This window comes from Alligator mississippiensis, chromosome 1 (assembly GCF_030867095.1).
Source record: "Alligator mississippiensis isolate rAllMis1 chromosome 1, rAllMis1, whole genome shotgun sequence".
In the NCBI taxonomy this organism is placed as follows: domain Eukaryota; kingdom Metazoa; phylum Chordata; order Crocodylia; family Alligatoridae; genus Alligator; species Alligator mississippiensis.
Window position 1 is genome coordinate 187,899,909 of NC_081824.1, and position 26,974 is coordinate 187,926,882.

General features: G+C 42.6%; 1 protein-coding gene across 1 annotated transcript in view; it reads left to right on the plus strand.

Annotated features, from left to right (window-relative positions):
• The window catches only part of LOC102575735 (spermatogenesis-associated protein 7 homolog), an 83,946-nt gene that overhangs the window by 27,855 nt on the left and 29,117 nt on the right, over nucleotides 1-26,974 (plus strand). Inside the window, exons 2-4 of the mRNA XM_014598018.3 lie at nucleotides 536-610; nucleotides 12,228-12,320; nucleotides 19,951-19,998. Of these exons, the coding sequence (XP_014453504.1) occupies nucleotides 550-610; nucleotides 12,228-12,320; nucleotides 19,951-19,998 (202 nt within the window). The 5' untranslated portion in view covers nucleotides 536-549. The remainder of the gene's footprint in view (nucleotides 1-535; nucleotides 611-12,227; nucleotides 12,321-19,950; nucleotides 19,999-26,974) is intronic.

The following is a 26,974-nucleotide window of genomic DNA, read 5'->3' on the forward strand; positions in this document are numbered from 1 at the left end:
TTTTTAAACCAGATCTTGTTCCTGAACCCCTTTGTGGGAGCAACATAAAGAGGATGGAGAAGCAACATACATTACTGCAGGTTGCTTTTAGTTGTATTCCATGTGTTTGGGATCATTCCAGTGCTGAATCGGCTTTCCTGGTTCTCCAGATCTCAATGCCTGGAATCTTATGGAGTCTTTGCAAGGCAGGAAGATTCTTAATATAATAAATGATTTTCCATTATAATTGTTTTTGATTTGGGTTTTGAAAGACATTATAACATTAAATAATTAAGCCTTTCTCTACCCCTGTACAAGAGAGTAAAGATTACTGAACTGTTTTATAAGGAAAACAGATACAAAATATCTGAGCTAGGAGTGCTCTCAGGAGTCCAAGTCCCTTAATACTCATCTCAGCATTATTTGAATGTACTGATTACAAGGGAGTATTCCTCCCAAAGCATCTTCTGGCTCTGAGATACTTAGATGCTTTTAATTTTTCTTAATATTTCCTGATTTATAAACAGCTATTCATTATCATTTTCTTCTTTTCAAGGATCACAGCTAGCCATGGTCCCTAAGTATTCCATGATGGGCCCTTTCAGAGGACACATGTGCATCAAAAGTAGTCGTAAGTATTGAAAAGAAAAATTAAGTGAATGTCAGGGATATTGGTTGTAGCCATGTTGGTCTAAAGCCATAGGCAGACAAAATCTAGGGATACAGGTGATATCTTTTGTTAGATAAACTAAATAATTGCAACCAAAAAAAAAAAATATTTGCAATCTTTTGGGCCCACACCCTTCTTCAGGCAAAGGAGAATTCAAAGATTGTAAAATTTCTCCCAGGTAGAAAAGAAACTTCATCTTGCATAGGGAAAGTCAGAGATGGTAGGGAAAGTCAGTTTGTAAAAAAGTAAATGAGTGTCACATTCTGCCATTGAGCCAACAACCTAAATATTAGTGAGACCTATATTAAATGCATTTTTATGAGATCTGCTTTGTTGTTAAAAGCATATATTTTCCCTACCCCATACCCTTTCCCCAGTTCAGCAGAGGAACAGTCCTGCAGTCTTTATTTACAGGCTGACAAGAAGTCTCCTTAGTTTAATCTTGTCTCCTGCTCACAAGCCAGCTGCAGTCAGAGAGCCACTTTACTGTCCAAACTCTGAGACTACTATAATTTAGGACTCTCAGGTGCTGGCCACCCCAGAGAGTGTGGAGCAGCAGAGAGCAAATTAGCACTAGGGAAATGTGAGGGAGGATAAGCAAGCAGAGCTAGTCACACAGAGGGAGTGTTGGTTTCCTACTCTGAAGGGAACTGCAGCAAGCAAATTCCTTCCCTATCTTTGGACACTCAGGATACAGTATAGCTGGAGCAGTCTGAGGCAAGGGCCCACCAGTACTCTCTCTCCAGGATTGTGGCTAAACATCCTGAAGAATAATCACTAGCTAGCAAAGCAGCTTGAGACAATTATGCCATTAAATCAACCCCGCTAAGGTAAAAGGCTGTAACTTGTGTGTGCCAGTCATCATTCTGAATACTCTGCTAGTGGATTGTTATTATTTATTATTTGTATTGTAGTTAGCACTTAGTACTGTAGTCATAGACTTGGGCTCCATTGTGCCATACACTGAGCAAACATGGAATAGAATGCAGTTACCTGCCACAAAGAACTTAAAATCTAAATATAAGATAAGAGACAGCAAGATAATACAGCCAAACAAATGGGGGCCCATAAGAGACAATGAGACAGGATTGGCTAACACAATAACTAGTGGTCTCAGTATGCTAGCTGCTTAATGATGGCTCTTCCCATCCTGCATACATTTCATATTTGCTCTTCTGAGCAGGGATTAGCCTCCAAAGTATATGGTAGGATAGATGTCACTATGTGCCAGATGCAATCCATAATCAGAAATAGCCGCAGTCTCATGTTAAAGAAACCACGTGAAAATGTTCTCTGGTGGGATTTAGTTCTCCCTGTTTTGGTCACAAAGAGGTTTATGAGGCATTCAGTAGTCTTGAAGATTATGCTTATGATGTTATTTGTGAGCTGTAACCCTGTTATACCAGAAAACATTTATGTTGGATTAAACTGAGCTAGTGAAAACTTAGAACAATTATAGCATTTTGTAAAGCAGCAATGATACCTGTTCAGTGGCTTCCTTTCTTTTAGTCTGTCTCTCAGGAAAGAGGGTAGCTGCAGTATCTGTTTTAAAATGGGAAAATGAAGCTTTTCATATGGTAAGTGTTACAGTAGTTCACATCCTTTGGAGAGCAGCCTTCAGCATTATATTTTTATTTTAAGTAGAAGCAACAGCTTTCACTGTGGCCTAGGAAGGGAGGAAATTATCCCCTCAGGTAATGAGCAGAAATTAAGGATCTGGAATGCAGGTCTCTTCAATACCTTGTCTAACAATCCCATTAAGCTTTTACTGTTTTGCATTTGTATTTAGGTAACATCTGCAGGATCCAATCAGTATCAGGGCCAATAAGCATTTAAGGAAGCTTTTATAGTACCTCTAGTGCCAGAAGTATTAAATAAACAGGGATTGTACATTTTTCTACCTTTGCTTGGCCTACAAAAAAAGTTAATTTCTTTTTTGATACTTTTACCTCCTTCAAGATTTCCATTGCAGGTTTAAGGTTAGGCCTCAGGGATAACCTTCTGTTAGCACAGTGTCCAAGGGCTGCTTCAGTTTTCTTTGTTTTACTAATATTGTCATTTTCCTCTGCTTTGTTTTGCAGTTGATGTTTGGCTTGTAATTATTAAAGATCTTCAAAGAGTTTGTTTATTGTTCAGCTAAAAATAGCCCAGGCTGGTAATACTACTATGGTTGTACAGAAGAGCTAGGAATGTATGGGACAGGTGACAGAAATCAGCTCAAGAGTCGCATTTGTTTCATTCATTCATTCAAAAAAAAAAAAAAACCCAAAAAAAACAAAGAAAGAAAGAAATGCTGCTTACAGTGCAATTACTTCAGTTGCTTAGTTATTGTACTACACCAAAAGACTGAGGCCACGTACATCACATACAGGTATTATGTTTCTATTGGGAGAGTTGCCACTCCTGTGGCAGAAACTGTGGGCATTCACTCAACTATTCCAACAGGAAACATGCTTCTTCTAGGAGAAAGATATTCCAGGTGTCAACCTGGAAGACCTCCCTTGCAAGAGAAATTCTATCACAAGAAGGAATGCTTGTGTGCTCCCTTCCTGGTCTGGTCCAGGATGGTAGTGAAGCAGTGGGTCAGAGCACCCTACTCATTCCCCTGACCAGCACCCCCATTTCAGGAGCAGGTAAGATGCTTGGTTCCGTTTCCCTTCTGGACTGATGTTGGATGTGCTCCTTGCCCCCACCCGCTCCCCAGACCAGGACCGCAATGTGGAGATGCGGTAGAGGTTTGCAGTGCTGCTCCAGTCCCCTTACAGACAAGTCTGGGGAAGGCACAAAGAGCAGGGGAGAGGAGATAGGTGTAGGCTGAATGCCTATACTGTTCCCTCTTCTGTTTAGATTTTTGCAAATTTTTCAGGAATTTCCACTTCTAGAAACGAATGCCTTTTTGAGGCCTAAGATTACGTTCTGTTCAATCAGTGAGGCTTGGTATACACTTAAAAATGTTGATGGGAAAACTGTTTCAATTAGGTGTATGAATTTTTTTAAAATTGAGCTTGTATCAGTAAGAGCCTTTGCATGGATGCCATTACACTGGTACAAATTTGTCTCAACCCAATATGGCTTATTCCATTTCCAGACCAAACTATGCTATAGTAATGTAATAATTTTTAACCCCATACACATGTAGCTGAAAGAGGGATGTTTTGCTAGTTTCATTACAGCAGTGCAGTTAAAATAGCAGATCTTTCTAATGGAAAGAAGTTCTAAAACTGCCCAAGTTTTAGTTGTCTTTGAATGCTCCTTTTTGGATGGACACTTCTACCCACAGCAGCCAATCCCAACGTACTTCCAAAAAAGGAATTAAAATGTTACCAGATTAATCGAGGGAACAGTAATGGAATATGAAGCCTTTGGCCTCTGATTTTATTAGGGCTGGAAGGGACCTTGGAAGATCATCTAGTCCAGCCCCCTGCCCCAGGAGCAGGAAGTCAGCAGGGTCAAAGGATCCCAGCAAGATAAGTGTCCAAACGTTTCTTAAAAGATTCCAGAGCAGGTGCTTGCACCACCTCTGGGAGGAGTCTATTCCAGGCCTTGGGGATTTGGACAGTAAATAAATTTTTCCTTATGTCCAGCCTAAAATGGTCTTGGAGGAGTTTATGACCGTTGGACCTTGTCATCCCTTGGGGCGCTCTGGTGAACAGGTATTCTCCCAGATCTGGATGCATGCCCCTTATGCACTTATAGGCAGTGGGTGATGATGTGGGTCATTGCTGGTAACGCATCCTTGTCTGGTAATACCTGAAAGTTGGCACTGTCTGTTAGTCTCAGTCAGAGGTGTAACTATGTGGCTGAGTGCCTAGTATAGCTGTCACACACAGGGGCAACAGTGACTTCTGGTTGCCATGAAACGACCAGTGTGATTGTGTGGCTGCAGCAGCAGCTGTTCCCCTCCCCCTTCTACAAGTTGAAGGCTCCTTGGGCACATATACATGTTGGAAAACACATTGGAGCAGACTCAATTAATTGAATTTGCTGGGGTGTGCTAATTAGCATGCTCCAACTGCCTTGACATCATAAGTATTCAGCATCCCGCACTTCAAAACGGCGGCAGGGGCGCTTTAACTAAAGCTCGCTGAACGAGCTTTAGTTAAAAGCATCCCTGCAGACATTTTGAAGCACAAGACACTGAATACGCGAGATACTGATGGCACTTTAATTAGAGCAGCTCCTGAGAGCTGCTCTAATTAAAGTGTCCCCCCACTCCCACCCCGGAGCATGTATAAAGATGCTCTTAGTTATGCCACTGGTCTCAGTCCAGTTCTCAAAGGACAGACAGTCACAAATGGACACCACTACTACAGTGGTCATTAGTTGCTATTTGATATCAAATCAGCAGTGGTAGTGAAAGCTTTAGGAAAGAGCCATGGTGCATTAGCAACAATATGATAGGCAAAATGAAGGTGGAAATGAATACACGTGCCTTTCCCCTTAACTTCTTATTTCTATGCATTTTAAAGTTTCGAGTGGATAAGGTATATGCTGATACAGTTTACATTGTCACTAGAGATATTTTTTGTTCACTAATTGCAGTCATATTTTGAACTTTCTGGTTTCAGAAAATAGTGGTAGTTGCACCTATTAAAGTATGCTGCTATGTACAGTTAATTGCAGTGTAACTACAGTAAAATTACACTACCCTTATACGAATGCATGACCAAAAAAGATGACTTACTACTGTCTTATGCAAGCAGATCAGAAGAATTTTAACAGAAAAAGGACAAGAATAAAGTGTTTTGAGTCAACAGCCTAGTGAGGATCCAAATCACCTCAGGTGCTTTTCAAAACCACATATTGAGTTTTTAGCCATATAAAAAAAGACATTTTATCACTGTCAGTGTGCATCAGAAACCAGCAGTGCAACTTCCAGATTTATAGTGGTAGATTAATCTTCAGACATGATGTGCAGAACAGTGTACTGCATCACAATTAATAGAGGCTAGATAGATTAGTCGTGACACAACTAGATCAATTAAATGACAGTACTACCTGTGAGCCATTGCAACAACAACAACAACAACAAAAAAGAAGAAAAAGAAAAGAAAATAGAAACCAGGGATGATATTATTATTTTTGTTCTTTGTACCTCATTCCTATCAGTATTTTCCTGGATTTTTTCTGATATAGGAAAAAATAGATCCTTTTTAGTGAAAAAAGCATACTGCTTTAGCACCCAAAGAAAACATTAATCATTCTCTGGATTTCCATTAGATGAATCTGTGTGCGTGCGTGTGTATATAAATAAAATGTAGAAAAATTCTAAGTCTTGAATTTTTCAAGGGCTTAGACAAACAATTTTCTGAATATTTTATACATATATAAAAACTCTTCATAGCCTCCCAGTAGTTAACCCAGAATTAGGGTTGACTTTTTTTTTTTAAATGAGCAAAAGGACTATATAAGGATACACAACTGTTTAAATCTCCTGTTGGAGCGAGGTTATACGCAGACCTCAGCATAATTTTAATAGGGGTTACCACAGCTCCTGTATTTTTTCCCCAGCAACTTAAATATTTGAAGATTTAAAACAAAAAATCCTGATTCAAATTAGACATACAAAAAACTAGAACTCCTGGTTCCAAAATGATACCTTTTATTAGACCAACTGGATACCAAGTACACCCCTGATTCTAATGAGCTAATTTGTTGGTATGTCCAAACTAAGCCACTGTCTCTCTTTCACATACCTGTCTAGTGGGCACACTTGTGACCCACGTTTACTACAGTATCTAACTATGTCACCAACTTGGATTATCCTCACAATCCCACTGTGAGATAAAGAAGCATCCATATGCTTATTTTAGAATGGGGTACTGGGACACAGAAAGGCCAATTGTTTTCCTTTAGATCACTGGGAAATCATCAGTAGAGACTTCCTTGCTCCGTTTTATTATTTATTAATGTGGCAACATCTGCAATTTAGCTTGCTGTACATGAAAATTGATTTTGCTGATCCAAGAAAGTGTCAGTTTCTATAAAAGATAAGAAATTAAACGATTATAGTTTTACCACATTGTACATCTTCAGCCTTTCATGTTCCGGCTATAATTCATTTCCAGAAGGATGTTCCTCATGTAAGTGAATTTGAGCCAGTTTTAATCTCCTGATATTATTGATATTATCACACTGTTTTTGTCATGCTCCTTTTTCTCTACATGTATTAAAATCAGCCTCTCACTCCATATCAGGGAGAAATTATGGCATTACTCAGAATGTTATTTTCTTTCTTTAGTGACAACAGTTCAGATCACATACTAATTTCAAATCATAGCATATCCACTGATTGAAGTCAATGGAGCTACTACTGTTTATACCAGCTAGGAATGTGGTCTTACATTTACTTATATTTTATCCTGATTATGGTATAACTTTTGCCAGTGTGATGATAGGGCTTAACTGGCAAAAATTCTGTAATATTTTGCTTTTAGAGTTTTTGCAACTATAAAATGCCTGCAAGAACTACTTTTCATTCCATCCAGGAAGAGCACACACCAACTGCTGAAACTTCCTTAGCCTGACGAAGGGTTTTTGAACTTGAAAGCTTGCTTAATAACTATTCTCCAACTATTTGGGTTGGTCTAATAAAAGATATCAAATTCACCCAAGGAACCTTGTCTGCAAGAACTATGAAGTTTTATTTTATTTTATTTTATTAAAACTCTTATTCTTACTATTGTATTTACTCATGAGTGCTTTCATTGACTAAAATTAGACCACATATACAGTCATAATTTCTCACCAAACAGAGTAAAAATCTAGATTTACATGTCTTTGCCTCATATCACATTGTGACATTCCTACTACTTATCTGTAAAGTGGTACTTATTCTGAATAAATATAGCATAGCCTATACTTTTGCACTCAAAATCCTAAGGTATTTTATAGTAGTCTTGTATTAGATATTTATGTCAATGTTATAGGGGTGTAGGTTGTAGCTGTGTTGGTCTAAGGACTCCCCAGGTATCTCTCCACTTTCATCCCCTTTCTCTCTCTTCCCCCTCCTCCCCCCCAGCCTGTCTCTCACCCACTGACTCCTCAATCTATATTTTCACTGACTACCTGTCTTGTATGCATACCAGCCCAGCCACTGGCTTCTTTACTTTTCATAGATTCATAGATGTTAGGGTCGGAAGGGACCTCAATAGATCATCGAGTCCGACCCCCTGCACAAGCAGGAAAGAGTGCTGGGTCTAGATGACCCCAGCTAGATACTCATCTAACCTCCTCTTGAAGACCCCCAGGGTAGGGGAGAGCACCACCTCCCTTGGGAGCCCGTTCCAGACCTTGGCCACTCGAACTGTGAAGAAGTTCTTCCTTATGTCCAGGCTAAATCTGCTGTCTGCTAGCTTGTGGCCATTGTTTCTTGTAACCCCCGGGGGCGCCTTGATGAATAAATACTCACCAATTCCCTTCTGTGCCCCCGTGATGAACTTATAGGCAGCCACAAGGTCGCCTCTCAACCTTCTCTTGCAGAGGCTGAAAAGGTCCAGTTTCTCTAGTCTCTCCTCGTAGGGCTTGGTCTGCAGGCCCTTGACCATACGAGTGGCCCTTCTCTGGACCCTCTCCAGGTTATCCGCATCCCTCTTGAAGTGTGGCGCCCAGAATTGCACGCAGTACTCCAACTGCGGTCTGACCAGTGCCTTATAGAGGGGAAGTATCACCTCCTTGGACCTATTCATCATGCATCTGCTGATGCATGATAAAGTGCCATTGGCTTTTCTGATGGCTTCGTCACACTATCCAGGAACTATGTTCATCCTATCCAGGAAGAGCACACACCAACTGCCGAAACTTCCTTAGCCTGGCGAAGGGTTTTTGAACCCGAAAGCTTGCCCAATAACTATTTTCCAACTATTTGGGTTGGTCTAATAAAAGATATCAGATTCACCCAAGGAACCTTGTCTGCCTATATTTATGTCAACGTCTATGAACTATATAGTATGTACTGCTTTGCCCCTCAATAATGTAATGGCCTCTTAATAATGTAATGGCCTCTTAATAAACCTTTGGCTTGTGCTTGTATGTTCCAAGTACATCTCTGCGTTTTGTCAGGGCGCGGGTTCCAGAGCCCTGTTTCTAAAGCTGGCTGTCTTTGGGTTTGCTGCTGCACACAAATATCCCACTGAAGGCAGCAGAACTTTCTTGCTAAATCCTTTGTGTAGCAGGGCAGGCTCCGAGGACAGCCATATTGCTCTCTAGTGGTTGCCTTGATCCTGCCCTACTTGCCCACTCCAGCCTCCAACCCTGCTGTCTCACCTGTCATGCCACAATGTTAAAGTCAAGTGGGGAGGCTGCCCACAGGAACCAGTGAGCTCAGGGTGCTCTTCCTATCCTCATCACACAGTCTCTTCATCTCTGGGGCTTGAGCCCTACTGCTCTAATTGCCTTAAGGGCTAGAATTGTGACCTCCATCTTCCCCTCTAGTCATGTAGATGCCTCACAGGTGTCACTTGGCATAGTTTTAGAGTCCCTGGCCCTCAACATGCACTTAGCCCCTCAGGCCTTAAATCTTTGTTTGGACTGCAGCCTTGGCTCTTTTACTTTGATTGGGTCCCTCAGCCCAAGTCCACTGCCCTGGACCTTGGCACCTGGGCCCTAGCGCAGGTCTCACCCACCCAGGCTCTGGGCCCCTTGGCCCCAGTCTTACCTTATTGGGCTCGGCCTGCTCATACAGTCTGTGGGGCTTTGGGCTCACTCTTGCCCTCTGCCTTTACGGGGGTCTTTCTAGGCCTACTCATACAGTGCTGGTCACAGGCTCTGATCCCCAGTTTGCGGTCTAGTTTTCCAGCAGCAGTGGCAGCAAGTCTCCAGGCATTCCCTGCAGCCTCCAAGCCTCCCTTGCAGCCACTTTCTCAGTCCTCCAGTGTAAACTTAAGCACAAGTATAAGCTAGATGCTACCAAACTAAAATTCACCCCACTTTTAAAATTCACAAAAAACACTTAACTGCGATGCCTGAGGCTGTTGAGTTTCCTTTACCCCCTGTGGTCTGGAGCTCCTTTGCCATGGCAGATCCAAGCTAATCTGAGTCCTCAGCAATGGTCCTGGCCTTATGAAGCCTGTAGACACACCCCTTTAGGTCACCTGACCTGCCACTTTCCCTGCCAGACTTGTCAATCATAGCCCTAATTGTGCCTTCTCCACCTAGGGTGAGCAGCCATTTTTCTTAAAGGCCTCTCCACTCCTCTAACAGTTTCTCCAGGGCCCCGGAGCTGGCTGGTTGCTCCCTGGCTCACTCATCTTCCATGATGGGGTAGGGGCCAGGACCCCATTACACCTTGTCACTGGCCTTTAAACCATCAGTTGCAGTAACAAGTTCTAAAACACATGTAAGCAACAAAAGGAAAAATGGTGGCACATTCATCTCCTGATTCTTTTTCTTTTATACTGGTTTATATACTCAAAGTGCTATACAAAAATTAATAAAGTCTAGCCATACCCCCATGACAGAGGTAGATATTGTAAGCAGCATTATCCTCATCTGATAGATGCATGATAGATGGCAAACTAGAAATAGAGAAGGTTACAAAGGAAAAAAGAAAGAAACAAAAACAAGGTTAGGACTAAGAAATTCCAGACTTTTAATTCTGTATACATCTCTTTCAGACTTCCATCAAAAGTTTGAAACTAAACCATTAACTAAAACTGCAGCCTGGGGATATAGGGAATAAAACAGCCAATCATTGCCCAGCCACAAAGCCAGATCTGAAAAGGTTGGGCTAATTATCCTGATTTAAGGACTTTTCAGCATCTGTAGATTTATCAGCCAAGGGCAGATTTGATTCCCCACATCCCATAATATGTTTGATATCACCTGCTGAAGACTGTCCTACAGAATCTGTCATGTCTGGAGGGCAAATCTGGGATGGAAAAAATACATAGTTAAAACAGAATGAAGAGATCATTTACTTTTTTAGACAAAATTCATTTAAGCTTCCTCTGCCACTCAAATATATATCATTCAGTCTGTATGGAGTGAGCAGTGAACTGCACTAACATTAAAATACCATAGTAAAAATTATCTGATGTTATTTTTTATTAAGAATACCTCCCCCTGCCCCGCATGGACCTAAAGAGCCACCTGCAGGGTTCTTGGTGCACAATCAAGGCCGAATGCAATTGGGATCCATACCAACCTCAACATTAGTCCTACATAATACATAGAAGCATGCTTTCATTTGTTTCTCCATCTCTTTTGGCAGTTTGCCACAAACCAGCAGTAATTCATCAGAAGCAACTTTTGTCAGAGTAAGGAAAAATTCTACCTAACTTTGAAGCAGAAAAATACTCAAAATCCAATTCTGCCAACCAGGTGTAGTGCTTGTTACCAGTCGTGCTCCCATCATGGTCCAATAATAAGTGCATGGTCAGGTCCTTTGTACGCACTCAGCTTTCACTAAACCTTTAAGGCCAAGAGAAACTCACTTTATTGCAAGTTAAAGTAGAGTATTTAAGGAGAACCATAAGCAAGCTGAAAAATTCAGATTGGAATATAGATACTGACATCCCCTCATGTTTGGGATTGTATGCATCAGAGATTTTGGTTTGGCCCATTTGAACAAGGGCCAACTGTAACATTTAAGTCTCAATCTGCTTTGGATTCTGAATGTACTTATTAAAAATTAAGAATGAGGTTTAATCTTGGTTTTTACTTCAGCTCATCTCTAATTACAAGGTAAGTTTTGAGGAGAGGAGTCTCATAGTCAGAGAGAAATGGGGCTGAAATCATGGAGAATAGTGGAGTAGAACTAAATTCTCTAAGTAGTGGAGCAGGGACAGAAAATATACCAGGTATGGAGAAGAGGTGTTGGCACTTGGCATTTGAGCAAATATGAGGGCCAAGGGATAACATAGAGAGTAAAACATTTTGAACATCACAAGGGAAACATCAAAACATTTTGGACATGGATTAGAAGTCAAAGAAATCATGGTATTGTAGACCATCAGAATAGTTCAGTCTGAATATTTTAGATATCCTGCAGGTTAGAGGGTCCAAGGAATGTCATCATCAAATAGTGGGGAATATATTTCCACTCTCCATTCCAGCCTCAGTCACTGGGTCAATCTGCCTATATTTGCATCTATTCAACCACATTCACTATGCCAGTGTGTTTTATATGTAACCGAGGGTAGAAATTAGCTCAGTATTGTTGTGGGAGTTGGTTAAAGACATGTATACACATTTCTTTCCAATCCTATGTTCCAATCTCTAGTATTAAATCTTTTAAATTGCAGAGTTTCATATTGTAGTGAAGATTAAATAACAAACCCATATTCTCCAGAGAACTATAATGGCAAAGATTAATGCATACGTAAGTGGTGATTTAATAGGAATACAAATGCAGTACTCATACATTATGCATTGCAAACCATAATTTTCAAGTATTCAGAAACACATAAAACTGCAATAATTTATAACTCTTTCTTGCTATGTTTCCTATGTGAAAAAATAAGATAAAGTAAATGTTTTTCCATCACAAGCAGAGCGGACCAAATGTTTAAACATTTTAAAGCTATTATTATCTGAGACATTCTTAGCCTGTTGACTGAAATAAGATGTTTTCTCACAGCTTTTTCCCCTGGATCCTCCTGCAATCTGTCAAGTCAGTATATCATTCAAGATCACATGGCTACTCACTACAAGAAATTGCTGTCTGCCAAAGGTATATGAAATCTATAGTGTTGACTATATTCATCAAGCTAATAGATAAAATCATACCTAAGAATCTGTTGGTTACAATAGTTCTTGGCTGGCTTGTTAATTTTTTCCTTCACACTAAAGCAACAGATGTCAGAAGAATTTTAAACCCAAGCGCCATATAGGCAAGACTTAATTAGAACATAGAAATAGTTTTGAGAAGCATGTGATGATGTTTTACATCTTATCCTATTTAACTTCATTTTTAAGTGAAATTTCATGTCTTTGCAAGATGCCCGACTGACACCGTTGGAAACAGGTGCTCACTTGATAGAACAAGTACAGCAAAGCAGCACCAGCACAAACTTTTGTGTACTGCACTCCACCCTCGTTCGGCTAGTTTCCTTCCTGTGAGTTATCAGTATAGTGCCTGTCACGCATACTAAATTCCCAAGAAATAAACTAAATATACTGCATGAGAATCATAAATGTGTAGGGCTAGAAAGGACCACAGGAGATCATCTAATCTACCGCTCTACGCTGAGACAGGATCTCTGACACCTGTTTTTAAAAGTTTCCAATGAAAGAGATTTGATGAATCCCAAGATAGCAGTATTTGACTGCCTTTGTAGTTAGAAAGATTCTAAGTTGGAGAAATATGAATTTGATAAGACAGATATCAAGTTCTTGGTCTATCTGATGAAGCCTGAAGGGTTGTCTATGGACCTGAAGGAAGTAACTACCATCTTAGACTGGCAATCACCAAAAGTTGCCCATGGAGTGCAGTGCTTCCTTGGTTTTGCCAGTTTCTATAGGTGGTTCATCAAGGGGTTTTCCAGGCATGTAGTCCTTATCACTGCCCTCCTTAAGAAAGGGGCATGCTTTACATGGACCCTGGAGGCCCAGGCTGCCTTCAAGAGGCTTAATAAAGCCTTCAACTCAGCCCCCATTTTGATACACCCTGACACTGCCCCAGCCTTTCCTGGTGGAAAATGATGCCTCAGCTGTGCCTTTGGGGCGGTACTGGATCAACCATTGGGGATGCAGGGACTTCCTTAGCCATACACTACTTTTCCAGGAAACTGTCCCCTGCCAAGCACAATTATAATATGGACTGGGAGCTTCTAGCCATCAAGGCAACTTTTAAATAATGGTGGTGCCATTTAGAAGGGGCTCAGTTCTCAGTACAGATACTAAGTAACCATAAAAATCTAGAATATTCACAGACCGCCTGGAATTTCCACTGGATTTGGCTCTTGTTGTTTCTGTTCTTTACCCAGTTTAATTTTACTGCCACTTACCACCCTGGCACCAAGAACAGTAAGGCAGATAGATGCCCTTTCCCAGAAAGATAAATATTCAGAACTTCTTCCTGCTACCCACTCCATGGTCCTGAGTCCAGGGAGCTTTAACAAGGCCACGGTAAACAAGGAACTAGTGACGTGGGTCCATTCCATGATTCCCTAAGATCCATTGGCTTCTTGAGTCCAACAGGTTTCAGAAGGGGCTGGATCATCCCCCAAATCAAACTTCCAGTTTTGTGATGGCCACCTCTGATACAAGGGACACCTGTACGTCCCAGAGGGGGAACTATAGATTAAAGTCCTGCGGTTGTACGGCTTGTCAGTTCCAAATGCTTGTCATTGATTTTGTGTCAATCAAAAATATTTTGCAGCGGAATATGCAATGATAATTCCAAAATTACATTTCTGGTTACAAGTTAGAGTGTACACTACATTGCTTAGACACCAGACTAATCTGCCTGCTCTTCTTCAAAGAGTTCTGAACTTTGGCACAATAAGACAAAGCCCAGTTGGACTATATGCTTAGATGATGCCTAGACTTTTCTGTTTCTTTAAAACTGTACATAGTAACTGACAAATCTGTGCACAGCATGTTCTAAGAGGTGAGATTTATTGAAGACTTGACTGGATCTGTGACCCTTCTCAGGAGCAGCCAGCTGAGAGCATTGATGGATGTCCCCAAACACAGTGACAAATCTATATTAAAAAAGGGAATGCCAAGTAACTTCCCTATCTTATTTCAATAATAGTTTCCTTATATTTGGATGTTTTTGATGGTTACTTAAGGAAGATAAAATTGGAGCTAGCCCAGTGGTTCAATAGGGAGCATCCATTATGAAGGTGATGTTGGGGTGACTCCTTTCAGAGATCTGGAAAATTACAGAGGTGAAACTGAATGGGCTGGGGGAGATTACTTTAGTGTCTAAACTCAAGGCTGTGACTGAGCAGCAGCATTTATAAATACTGCCTTTTTCCATCTATAAATTGTGGGAAGGAGAATTTGGGACATAGGATTTGCCATCTCAGCACCTTGTTCCAGGACATCCTATCTATCTGAGTCACTGGAAAATGTCAGATGCTTCAGGAAAAGGTGAAAGATACTGTAATGGAAACTGCTACCCCACAATAATGGAGTGAACTGTAACCGTGTTTAGGCTTCTATAAATCATATAGGCCTTTGCCATCATGACCTTGTCTAACCAAGAGCTATGTTGCATGTTAATGCCACAAGCCTGGTGACCACATGCAATTTTCACAAAGTTCAGGTTGTAGCTGCTATTATTTTTCACAGAGTAGCCTGTCAATTCAGCTCTTTCCAGTACTGAAAAAACTTGATTCAAATCTAGGGACATAATTTTTAAGGTGATATCAGCACCTCTATGTTACAAACTAATACCTTTTGACTACATTATGAAATTTCTTGGCTATTCTTTCCGGTTTTTTTTCTATCACCATAAACCACCATTTCTCCCTTGGTCAGGTTGGTAAAGAACAAGTAACTATTATAAAGTCACTACTTATCTGCAACCAGGGAAGGTAACCTGGGGCTGAGAAGTGTCCTTTACTCTACCTTACCACACTGAAAAAATATAACACACCAGCATATTTCATCTTTGTCTGCTTAGCTTTGTATGTAGGTACATTTTTGCCACTGTGGGACTAATACATTTCAGTCACAAAGCAAGTGTGCACCTAAGACTGAAAAATACCAATTCCTTTCTTTCTGATTGAATACTTACTCATAAATATACTGGACTCCCTAGGCATATCCACGCACATACCATTTACAGCACCCAAAACACATTTGAGGTACTGCAAACTGCACACATCCACCCATTAACTAGCAGTGGGGGCGGGAGTTGACACTGGGAGATCCTGGTGTCAAAAAACCCCCCAAAACCACAGCTAAAAAAAGTAGCGTGCGCAGCACACAGCAGCAGCATGTGCCAACAGAAATGGAGCCTGGCTGTCCACTGGCTAGGCTCCAAGCGGCTGCAGCTGCCACTGCCCCAGGAGGCCCCCAGAACTCTAAGGCTGCTGGGGCCAGCCTCCCCTATACCACTGGGGTCATTTTGTTGTGCATCGGAGCATGCATGCAGGGGTGTGCCCTGGGACAAACAGCAGCAGCACAAATATGTGCCGCTGTTATTTGTCCCTCAGGAAATGCATGCCCCTATATGTTTGCACTCATTGGAACACACCCGCTGAGGGCAACAATGACTAGTATGCACGATTCACACTTGTTATAAGCTCTGCTAGTTAAACTAAAGCTCTCTGTGTAGTCACGTGGGGAGAAGGGCCAGCACAGAGAGAGAACTGCTTCAAGGATATTTAGGTCATTCGTTTTAATCTAATGCACTCTTGTAGCTCAAAAGGTAAATTCACAGACAAAAATTCTTAGTAGAAGAGGAGCTCAGATGTTTTGTTTTAATTATCTAAACAGGTTTCAATTTTCTGTAGTTCAAATGAAGACACTGCTCTTCCATAGCAGCATTCAGCTGATTGATATAGATTTGTAACGCTCACATATTTTACCAAGAAAGTCTGAAGTTATACACTTCTGAGTAAAAACATTAAAACATCATAATTAAATTCTCTATGAAGTCACATTAGAGACATGACCTTTAATACTAGAACATGTACTTCACTTAGTCCCAGCCAGTCAGTCAGTCCCAAGGCCACACCAACCGTTGGAGCAACTTTGATATAGCAATAACTCCTCCATTCTTCCCGGGCTTTTGCAATTCTTGTACAATCTTTCGGGTCAGGTTTACCCTGCCACTGGTACGATGTAGCCCAGTTCAACCTGTTTCATGGTCAGGTTGTTGGCAACTAAACCAGCACCTCCCCACACCTGGTCTGCCAGGTGAGGAGGGTGTATAGAGATGCAGCAGGACTAAAACCAAAACCTGTCAAAGGGTGGATGAGCTCACAAGTGCCAATGGCCATCCACACCTGGAGAAGAGATGGGCACTGCCAGGTTATTTTTGACTGAAATCACCAATGATGCAAAGCCAATTAACCACTCTCATAATTGATCGGTCGAGCCCCAGGTTAACAACAACCACGTTTTTCATTGGCACTCAGCAGGATGAAGTAGAAAAATATGCTAGTGTCAAGCTGACGTCTTCTACTGACGATGCTCAGGGTGGAATGGTCAATAATGTTACTGGGTCAAAAATCAAGCTCACTAAACAAGAAATCACCATTGGAACATGGAATGTGAGAACTCTATGCTACAGGAAAACTTGAGGAACTTGTCCCTGAAATAAATCTTGCAAAAGTCTTGTAAAATAAATGTTGAGCACAGGTATTCTCCTTAATGATATGAAGCACTTCATAATTCTTTTCATAGTAAAAATGATACTAAATCTCAAGGCATATGTTCAAATTATTTCCTTTAACATCCAGTCCCCTCTACATAATCACACAGATCCTGATTTTCAAAAGTGCTAATAAACATCCACAATTTCCACTGAGGTCAGTAAGAGCATCAAGTGCTTAGCACCTCTGAAAACTGGGTCTTTATTTTTTAGGGCCTGATATTATGTGGATTTGAGTGATGTCAGCTTAGCTGTCTCTTGAAAATATGGCCTTCCTGGCCAAACTCCAGTTGGAGATCTGGGGCATACAGCTCTGTATGTCTAAACCATCGTTTGGGCATGCTTGCACAAGATCAAATTTGATATAGTATATAGTGATAACCACCTGTTTGTCTCTCTCCTCTGTCTCTCCTCTGTCTCATGAAGAGGGATCCAGGTTTTCCATTTCCCACAAATTTCACCACAGATTTTACATTTTACCAGAGGCGAACACAGATTTCTCATTTTACTGGAGAAACCTGTAGATTTTGCAGTTTTGTGATAGCCCTCTGTAGGGCTTGGGAGTGCAGGGAGGGTGCTCCCGGCCACTGCGTACAAACCCATGCCCCCCAGATCTGTGTGTGGGGTGGGGGCTGTGTGCTGCCTGCTTCAGGCTCATGCTCCCAGCCCTGCTGCTCTCCCCTGGGGACTGCGCAGCCCAGCGTGTGTGACTTGGTGCTGCAGGGAACAGCAAAACCACGCAGGAGGCTGCCTGCTTCTGCAAGCTCCAAAGCTCTACACTGCCTGCTTCCTCTGCGCACAACCCCATGCTGCCACCCCTGCTGCAGCCACACAGGCAGGGGATGCCTCGCCAGGGCAGCACAGATCTCACAGTGGCAGGCAGCTTCCTGCATGGCTCTGCTGTTCTTTGCAGTGCAGGGTCACACAGGCCGGACTGTGGAGGTGCCGGGGGAGGGCAGCAGGGTGGGAGCCCACATGGGCAGCACCCAGCCCCCACCCTGTGCACAGATGTAGGGGGCATGGGTCCCCCTGTGTGTGCCATGTGTGTGCGCCATGGCAGGGAGCAGCCTCCCCTGCCCAAGCCTGCAGTGGGTGGTGGGATACAGGGCTCCACTGAAGCAACTGCTGCATCCTGCCAGGGGCAGGGAGCTGCAGACCGGGGTCCCTGGCCCCATAGCCCTGGCAGCTGAGAGCCCCCTCCAGCAGGGCTGCAGAAGCAAGAGCTGTGGGTGGGAGGCAAGGAACACCAGCAGGGCTGGGGGAGCTGTGCAGGGCAGGGGGAGTGAGGGGCCCCAGCAGAGCAGGGGGACTGTGGGGGGGGGGGGAGAGGGGTGATTGAGGGGCACCAGCAGGGTCAGGGGAGCTGTGGAGGGCCTTTCAATTTAATCACAGATTTTTGGGATTTATCAGAGAATTTGCAGGGGGGTTAATCAGAAAATTTGTGATTTTTATTTATTTATCAGGGAAACCCATGATTCCTGCTCATGAAAATGGAGCTTCTGGCCTTTAAATGAAATTGGAATTTTCCATTACTTATAAGTGGCTATCTCCTGCTTGGGCTGTCAGCAGTCATTTTTCCCTAGATTTCAGCAAATCTTCTATTGCTCTAGGTGGGCTGAATTATGCAGCACTTTTGGTTGCATCCTTATGATGCAACATTCATCTCATGAGAATAGAACTCAGAGTGATGTAAAGCAGAAATCTAATAAGATTTAGATTAGGACTTGAAACTCTTCTAAGTTAGAGTTTGAAAATAAAAAATTAAAAACCCTGATGATTGCAAAAATGGATGATTCCTAATAAAGTAACACACCTCCGCACACCTTACCTTGTCACATCTCCCCTGGCTACTGACTGGAAGCACTTGCACAAGGATTGCCTCTGAATAGCAATGTGTGCTAATACCAAGCATCTGGACTAGCTCAAGCTTCAGCTTTCCTGATTTGCAACACAGAAGGGAATGTGGTAATAGCCATTATCTATTTTATTTACCTCTTATGTTATTATAGTTTGACTAGAGATAGGTCCAAACCAGGGCTGGATTGGAGGAGGGCGAGATGCAGCAGTGCAATTACACCCCTTTTGATTACTGTTCTACCCAAACTTTAAAACCATCTGCCTGGGAGGGGAAGCAGCATTTCTATTCAGGCAGTGCTGAGAGAATCAGTTCACTTCCTGGCTCATTTATCATCTCCCTGATTCCTGTTAATCTCTCTCCACTCCACAGGTGTGAACAACCTTCTGTCCTTTTTAATTGTCTTGATGTTCCGCTATGCAAACTATCCTGTCTTCTGCAATTTTCCTGTCTATTAGCCATTCCATTCTCTTCCATTTCATATCCCTGCAGATTATTTTTAGCTCTAGCCAAAAAAATTTAACTTGGGTATGGTAATACTAACTCAGGTGTAGAAATGACTGCCAGTAAAGTATTGGAGCCACTGTCAAGATGCTCAAGAAGGCTAGATTATGTTTTATGAAGCTAAATAGGAGATGTACAATTAACTATAACAACTACAGAACTAATGATACAATATCTTTTTTTATTATTTTTGCCTAGTTGTGTTTTTCATTGCACATTCCGATAGTTTATATTTGTTTTTGCTTTGATCTTAATAATACAGTGCTAGCCCCTTAATATATTAGTCAAACTTGTAATTTCTCTTTAATTGGAGAAAAATGTGTTGCATTATATATGATGATGTGCCACACCATCTGCAACCCTTTCTCAAAATCTTAGATCCACCCGTGGTCCACAAAATTCAGACCCAAGTCTGATAATAAGGTTTCTCTCAGGAAAGGAGGAGGAAGAATTGTGTAGGTCACTTTAAAAAAAACCCAAAACAGTAGACTTTCAAGAATTGTAAAATAAAATGAAAATGTCTTTAATAATATAAGCCTTGGTATTAACCATCCAAAGTTCCTAGTGAATTCAGTTGCTCAACAGGATCATCCCTATCAAGTTTAGTCAGATTATTCAAGGGAAATGTTGAGATCTCAGTTAAACATGCTTATTTTTCTGTTAATCTAGCTGCTGTTGATTCATCTGTACCAAAGAGTTTGCATACTAGCATTAAATGTGAGTATAATTTTTATTCTGCTTTCAAAATATGTTTGGTTTGGAAACATTTGTCTTGGATAATCTTATTTTGTTTTGTGATGCTGATGGTGTTTTGAAAAGCCACTCACACAAATAAAGTTTGCATCATTCCAAGTGTGGTCAAAGTGATAACATAACTGTGTCAATTGTATGCTACATGCTTGTGCTGATATGTGCTAAATCTCAGGCCCTGGGATTTTGCCTTGTTTGTACTCCACATATTTTGTTTGGGATATAATTTTGTTTTGCTTGATTTTCCTGTCTAAACCCAGAAACTTTAGTTCACATACATGGAGTACTAATCACGAACCTTGTATATTCCTTGGTAATCAGTACTGGTCATAAGGCAGATAAATCATCAAAACCTGCTCTAGCCTTTAACTTGCCTGATGCCCAGATTTTCATTTCTGCCTTTGCTGTTCCATGAATTATTGATTGGGTGGGGTTTTTTGTTTTGTTTTGTTTTCTGAAGCAGAGGATTGTTGGTTTGCATCCTAACGCCATCTGTTGGCAGAATATGGAGTATCGATGGAATAGGGAATACAAGTAGATCTTGTTCCACTCTCTTCCCTCCCCCCCACCCCCCCAAAAAAAAAAAAAAAAAAAGCCTGGTGGCAAGTAGGTAGCACAAGATTCACATGCCACCCCTGGAGACAATCTATTATCTGGCAAATGGAAGCAGGACTTATATTCACGAACCTTGGAAAGCATTCCATTCCTTCTGCATTTGTTGGCTGTATAGATTAGAAATATACATGTTCTTTGTATAGACAGTTGCCGTAATGTAAAATCAAGGTAAAAATTGCCAAAAAAAAGAGAAAAGAATCGCTTTTCCACAATGCTCTTAGGTACCTAAACTTGGGCATGACAGTGAGAAGGATGTAACAAACTTCAAAGAAGAGAAGTACAAATCTACAAGCCTGTAGGATAGTGCACATACTGTAGGGATGCACTTCTTACAATCTAAACATATACTTATTACAAGGTTCAGAGTGTGCTCTTGAATGCAGAAGCACAAGAGAGCCAGTGAAGGGTCAGAGCTGAACATCGAAATTCTCTTCCTTGTTTGGGATGCTTGTTTCTCCCATTAACCACTTTACAAAAATAGTTCTGAACTAATGGAACAAAATAATACAGAAAGAGAGTTGCAAGCATAAGCATTAGTGTTTGGGAGAAAATGGTACTCTGGGGGAGAGAAGATTTTCTATAATCTACCTGATTCCTGAATCTTTCTACACACAACAAATGTTAATGGCCACCCCACCCCCTCCTTCATAGGTTTTGATCTTTCAGGAATCAGCCTATTTTCTTCTGCTAATTGTTTGTCTGCTGCCCCTGGGATTTTCCTTCCCCCCTTCAACTTCACAGCTCTATTCTCTTAACATTCACTGTGCCTGCTTCCTTCCTGACCCCTGATGAAGAATGCCTTGCATTTGAAAGCTTGTCTGATTTTATTCCAACCATGCAATTGGTCCAAAAGAAGATAGCACCCCCCAAAAAATCTTTGCCTTTTTCATTTGTTTAGAAAGGTCAAGAGGACAGAATGTATTTAACTACTTGCAGAGGGTTTATTTTACAGTTTTATATTGTTCTGTATGGCTGGTATTACCAGAGATGCAGCAGCATAGCTCTGAGCCTAGGGCAGCTACATGGTGCCCCAGGCAGTGCCAGCTCCCACTGTACCAATTACGGCCATGCAATCAGCTGCTACTACAACAACAGTTGCTTTTGCACTCCACCAAAAAAGGCATTGCCCAGACTGCTGCTCAGCTGGGCTCCCTTTAGTTACACTACTGGGTATTACTATATATTTAAAGTTCTCAACCAAGAACAAAGTGCAACACACTGAACATACATGTAAGTAAGAAACCATCTCTGCTGTGAAAATCTTCTAGTCCAGGACTGGCTTCTAGTCGGGTCTAGTCCAACTTTGTTGTGGTGGTCAGGGTGGGGTGCAGGTGGTGCCAACATACAGCCTCTACACCCCTCCCCAAGATCCCCCCTGGGTTCTGCTGACAGCACATGGTCTCCTCTGCCAGTGGCAGCACATGGACCACTGCTCCCTATCACATGGGCTGCATAGGCAGTGCATAAAACTTCGCCCCCCTTCCCCACCAACCATGCAGCAGTAGGAGAGGCAGTCAGTGGGGTCACATGCTGGCTTCTTGGGCTGCTAGCTGGACAGTCCTGTTCTAGTCAATACAGACAAAGCAGAAGGCTAGAAAATAAGGATATTATCTCAGTTTTGCTGGTGGGAAACTGACATCCAGAGGCCCAGATCTTGAAATGTTCTTAGTCGCCTGTCTCTATAAACAGGCTAAGACTGTAAGCTGAAGCCCTGGAGGACCTGAAATGAGATGCTTAGATTAGTTGGGGGAACACCCCTTTCACTAGTGGGGTCTGCTCCTGTAAGCTGTCTGAGCATGCCCAATACCTGGTACCTGCCAGGCGCCAGCATCAGAAACACTTCGGTCAGAGCCTGCACAAAGATGGTGGGAGAGCAGCTAAGTGTAGGGCAAATGAATGGGAGTAAAGGAGAGAGAAAAGGAAAGGGGGAGAGATGTAGTAGCATGCCTTTACAGGGATGTGCACTTGGAACATTGGAATAGGGGATCAGGGGGACTCCTACAGTGCTGCAAGGCAATTAGATCAGAAATCTTAGCTGGGAAAGTCCCGTTAGACTCAGAGGAGCAGTTTACTCTTCCGACAGTGCCAGCACAGCTCCAATGATAAACAAGCAAGAAAAAACATCCCCTACCTGGAATACTATTGATCCTAGGGTACTGTGCATCCCCAAGAGTAAGAGAAAGTCAGTCCTTGTGTTCCCCTGAGCCCAGGAACTGCAATTCTATCTGACCATCACATGGACTGTCCAAGGGCATGTAGGAGTGCTCCTTGTGTATTCTCACAGCACAACACAGTTGTGTAAGGGATAGCCAGAATCTTGCACTGGCTAATTAATCCGCAGTCCAGCCCTTGCTGTGTGCTTTAGGTCTTCACGGGAAGTAAAAGTCCTAGAGAAAGGAGAACTTGGAAAATGCTACTGGGAGGGCATGGGGAGAAAAAAGGCACCAATATTCCCAGGCTTGTTCTAGGGCTACATCTTCATCTGCGTGGCTCAACTATTGATTCAGGGCAGCTGAACTACTCTCCCAAGAGACACTGTTTTTAAGAAAAGAAAATCTTTTAAGTGGCCCTGACTTTCCCTAGTCTGTTATCTTCCCATATAGTGGGGAGGTGACAAAGGGACCAAGGAAGGATTTAGGCAACTACAGGTCAGACTACTACTCCCAAAATGGAATCCAGGACTGGCATCAGGGCTAAGGACAGACATTACACACAAACCAGTTTAAGTGATCAGAAACTGGTTTAAACCTGTAGCAGAACAGATGTTCAGTGCACATTAACGTGTTTGAAAATGACTGAAACCAGTTTGAGATAAACCTGGTTGAATGTAGTATCATACTTAACTGATTTGGCTCCAACCAGTTTATGCAATGTCTGTCCCAGATTCCTGCCTGGTTTAAGATAAATCAGACACCCCCAGCATCCCAGCATGCTCTCTGGGCTGGGCAGGGCTCTCTGCTCCACAGCAGGGCTTGCCCCTCCCATCTGCTCCCTGACTGGAGCTCCGGAGACTGCGGGCTGCCCCTCACTCCTCTTTACCACTCCCTGCTAAGCAGGAATTCCCCCCTTCCCTCTGCCTTGCTGAGAAGGTTTTTCTGTATTAGCTAGCAAACCACATGGTGGGTCGGTGCCCAGGGCAGTCACCGCACTTGCCCCCCGACACTCCCCCCCGCTATGGCACTACTAGTAGCACAGGCATTCAAGGAGACGGAAAGACTTGGGTCCTGGTTCCTGCTCCCAAGACTGCTTCTGTAAAGGTGCTGCTAACAGACACCCTTCTCCTCCCCAATTGAGCACTAACACAGTGGAGGCACTAAGGGGTTGATTTGCAAATCATTCTTGCTGTAGAAAATGATTTAATGGATACAAAAGTAGACCTCTACTCAGCATTGGCAACGTGTAGGGGGTGCATGCGGGTGCAGATGCACCCCCTAAGCTTGGCAGTGCATCCCCTGCAAAAAGTGCCATCAACGCTGCTGGCAGCGCCTGTGAGCAGTTGTCGCTTGCCACCCCCCCCACCACCAACACCGTCTACGGGTGGTCCCCGATTGTCGCTGGGCACCACTGGTGTTGTCTGCAGGTGGTCACCCCCCCCCTGCTGCCGACACAGCTGTGGCCGCCTGCAGGAGCTTCCCGCTTGGCCTGCCCCTGCTGCCGACATCACCCACAGGCACTTGCCATGCCCCCCCCAGCCTCCAGGGGCATGCAGCGTTCTTGCTACTCAGCATTAATATTTGGAAAGGTGGAGAATAAATGAGGGATGTTTTGCAAGGTTGTTAGTGTGATAGGAGGACACAGGTAAATCTCTGCCCTGGAGAAGGATTAGTATGTTTTCTTCTTTCCATTAAAAAAAATGAGACGTCTTTTTTTCCTGTTAATGATATTACACTAAATACGCATTACATCCTTTTAAATCATTGAAGACTATCATAATAGAAAAGTGTTTCAATAAATACACAACCTGCTAGAACACTACTCACTCTCCATAATTGTTTGCCATCTTCTAAATCTGTGTATCCTATAAGTACACTTTTGCTTTGCAAATTCATGATCTGTATTGGATATCACCTGTTTCATAGATGACCTGCAAGAAGGACATTCAGGTTATTGGTTATTCAACAATAAATCACATATATACACAGGTCTATTAAAAAGACAAGCTTAAACAGCTGGGGAGATTAATTTAAATCCATAGTCTGAAAAGATGGAACAAATACTGTATATCAGTCCTTATAAAAATGAATACACTATAGATAATTATCTTGTACATGATTATTTGAGAATCTGAAAATGCCCTGTCTTATAAGATGGTTGTACATTCACTTATTAAATTAAAGAATATATAGACAAAGACAAGTACTAAAACCAGATTATAGGGCTTTATGCTGGAAGCTTTCAGGTGTTAGACATAGTTTGAGTCTGATGCATGAATAACTGTGTAGTAGAGTTTCTAAATAAGGGCTCCATTTTAAGTGAATCTGCCACCAATGAAAATTTGTAGTGTCAAAACAGTGCAATATTGCCTGTGTTTCTGTTTGTCACCATTTTAAAAGATCAACATAGTGGCATCCAAAACAAAATGTTCATAATACATCTTCTAGTATATCAGACCTTTCTGTATTTTCAGCACAGGCTTGTAACAGCTTCTTAGACTATTTATGAGATTATACCGTCTGAGGCAAGTGCCAGCAAAAGCAAAATGGTTATGTACAGCAGGGACTTTGATACATAACTTAACGATGCAGAAGAAAGCCAACGGCACATGGTAATTTCCAGTACATGATAATAGAAACCCTTTATAAGAGATATGAATGAGCAGATATAGACCCAAAATTTTCTACTTGGCAAACTTGTAAAGATTGAACAAAATATTGTTCAAGAGACCCTTCACTGTAGTGCTGTTGGGTTCAGGCATGCCCTTGCTGGTGCTGCTGGCATTTTCATCTTGATGTTGGGAAGCAAGAATCTAATTCTCTAGAATCTGGTTTATTGTATTCTTTGGTCAGGGAAATCTGAAAAGGGATTTCATGGTACTTAGTGCCTTAGTTCTTTAAAGCTGTATTCTGAATAAAATGATTTTTATGCTAGATGCATAGATAGACATACCAGGTCATAAGAAATATATCTAAGGATGAATGATATCTCATTAATGGGCATGGGTAGGTAAGAAGACATGGTACAACTGAGGGTATATTGGGCCAGTTTCTAAGGCAAGAGCAGAGTTAATAATGTATCTTCTTCTTGTATCATCTATTCAGCAGTGATCAGCTCAGGTCAGGCAATAAAGATACCTCATTACTCAGCCTAGTAAGAGCTACCTTTCATATCTCTTCCTGAGTCAGATGGCAGGCATCACAGAAAAGGAGAAGGGTGGCCAAAAAAACAGTGTTTGGGTATAAGTCTTTGTCATAAGTTTCTTTCTCTCCTATTAACCTGGGTAAGCCAGTATCATGTTTCTTTCTCTCCTATTAACCTGGGTAAGCCAGTGCCCAGCTCTAAATTCTCCTCAAGCATTGGAAAACACAATGGGAGGGAATGTGGACGCAGGCTCTGCGATTCCAGAGCTCCCTGAAGCTGCAGATCGGCGAGGGACAGGGGCGGAGCCTCAGCAAGATGTGGGCTGCTCAAATAGCAGCTGGGAGAGCAGCTGAGTGGCCAGTGGGGGAAGGGGGAGACGCCAGCCAGGAGACATAAGGAACCGAAGAGAGGATCACTGGGCTGGAGAGCAGGCAAGAGGAGTGGAGCAGTAACTGGAGGGTTCTGGCAGGGCAGCGTGGAAAAAACCCCAAGCCTGGGGAGACAAGAGACTCCCGGGAGCGACACCGCAGCCCCACCAGAGAATACAGGTACAGCAGCTGGGGAAGGCAGTAGGGAGCTACTAGCTCTCACAAGCAGCTTGGCAGGGAGAAAAGAGCAGCCTGGCATGAGAACTGCGCACCCTTCCAGCTCAGGAGGAGCAAGAGAGCGACCCCAGGTCAGCAGGGATCCGGAGGTGGTCATGTTGGGAAGAAGGATCAGGGAGGGGCACAGAGCGGCTGCCCAGCCCCATAATCACTAGGAAGGAAGGGACGAGCAAGTCCCCTTCATCCTTTCTCCTTTGTTTCGAGTAACAAGTGGGCACTGGGAGACAGTATCCCAGGGGTCCGTTGGCGGATGCCGGATGCTTTCTGTTAGATTTATGTGAAGTCCTACTCAGCCCTAAGGCAGGGCAGGTTTATGTACCCAAGTCGGCCTGAAGCCGAGGAATCAGCTGTGGGAGGAAGATTGTACTGGCTGAGAAGGCCTGACCCATCCCAGGGCAGGTAATCTGGATGAAAGGAGATATCAT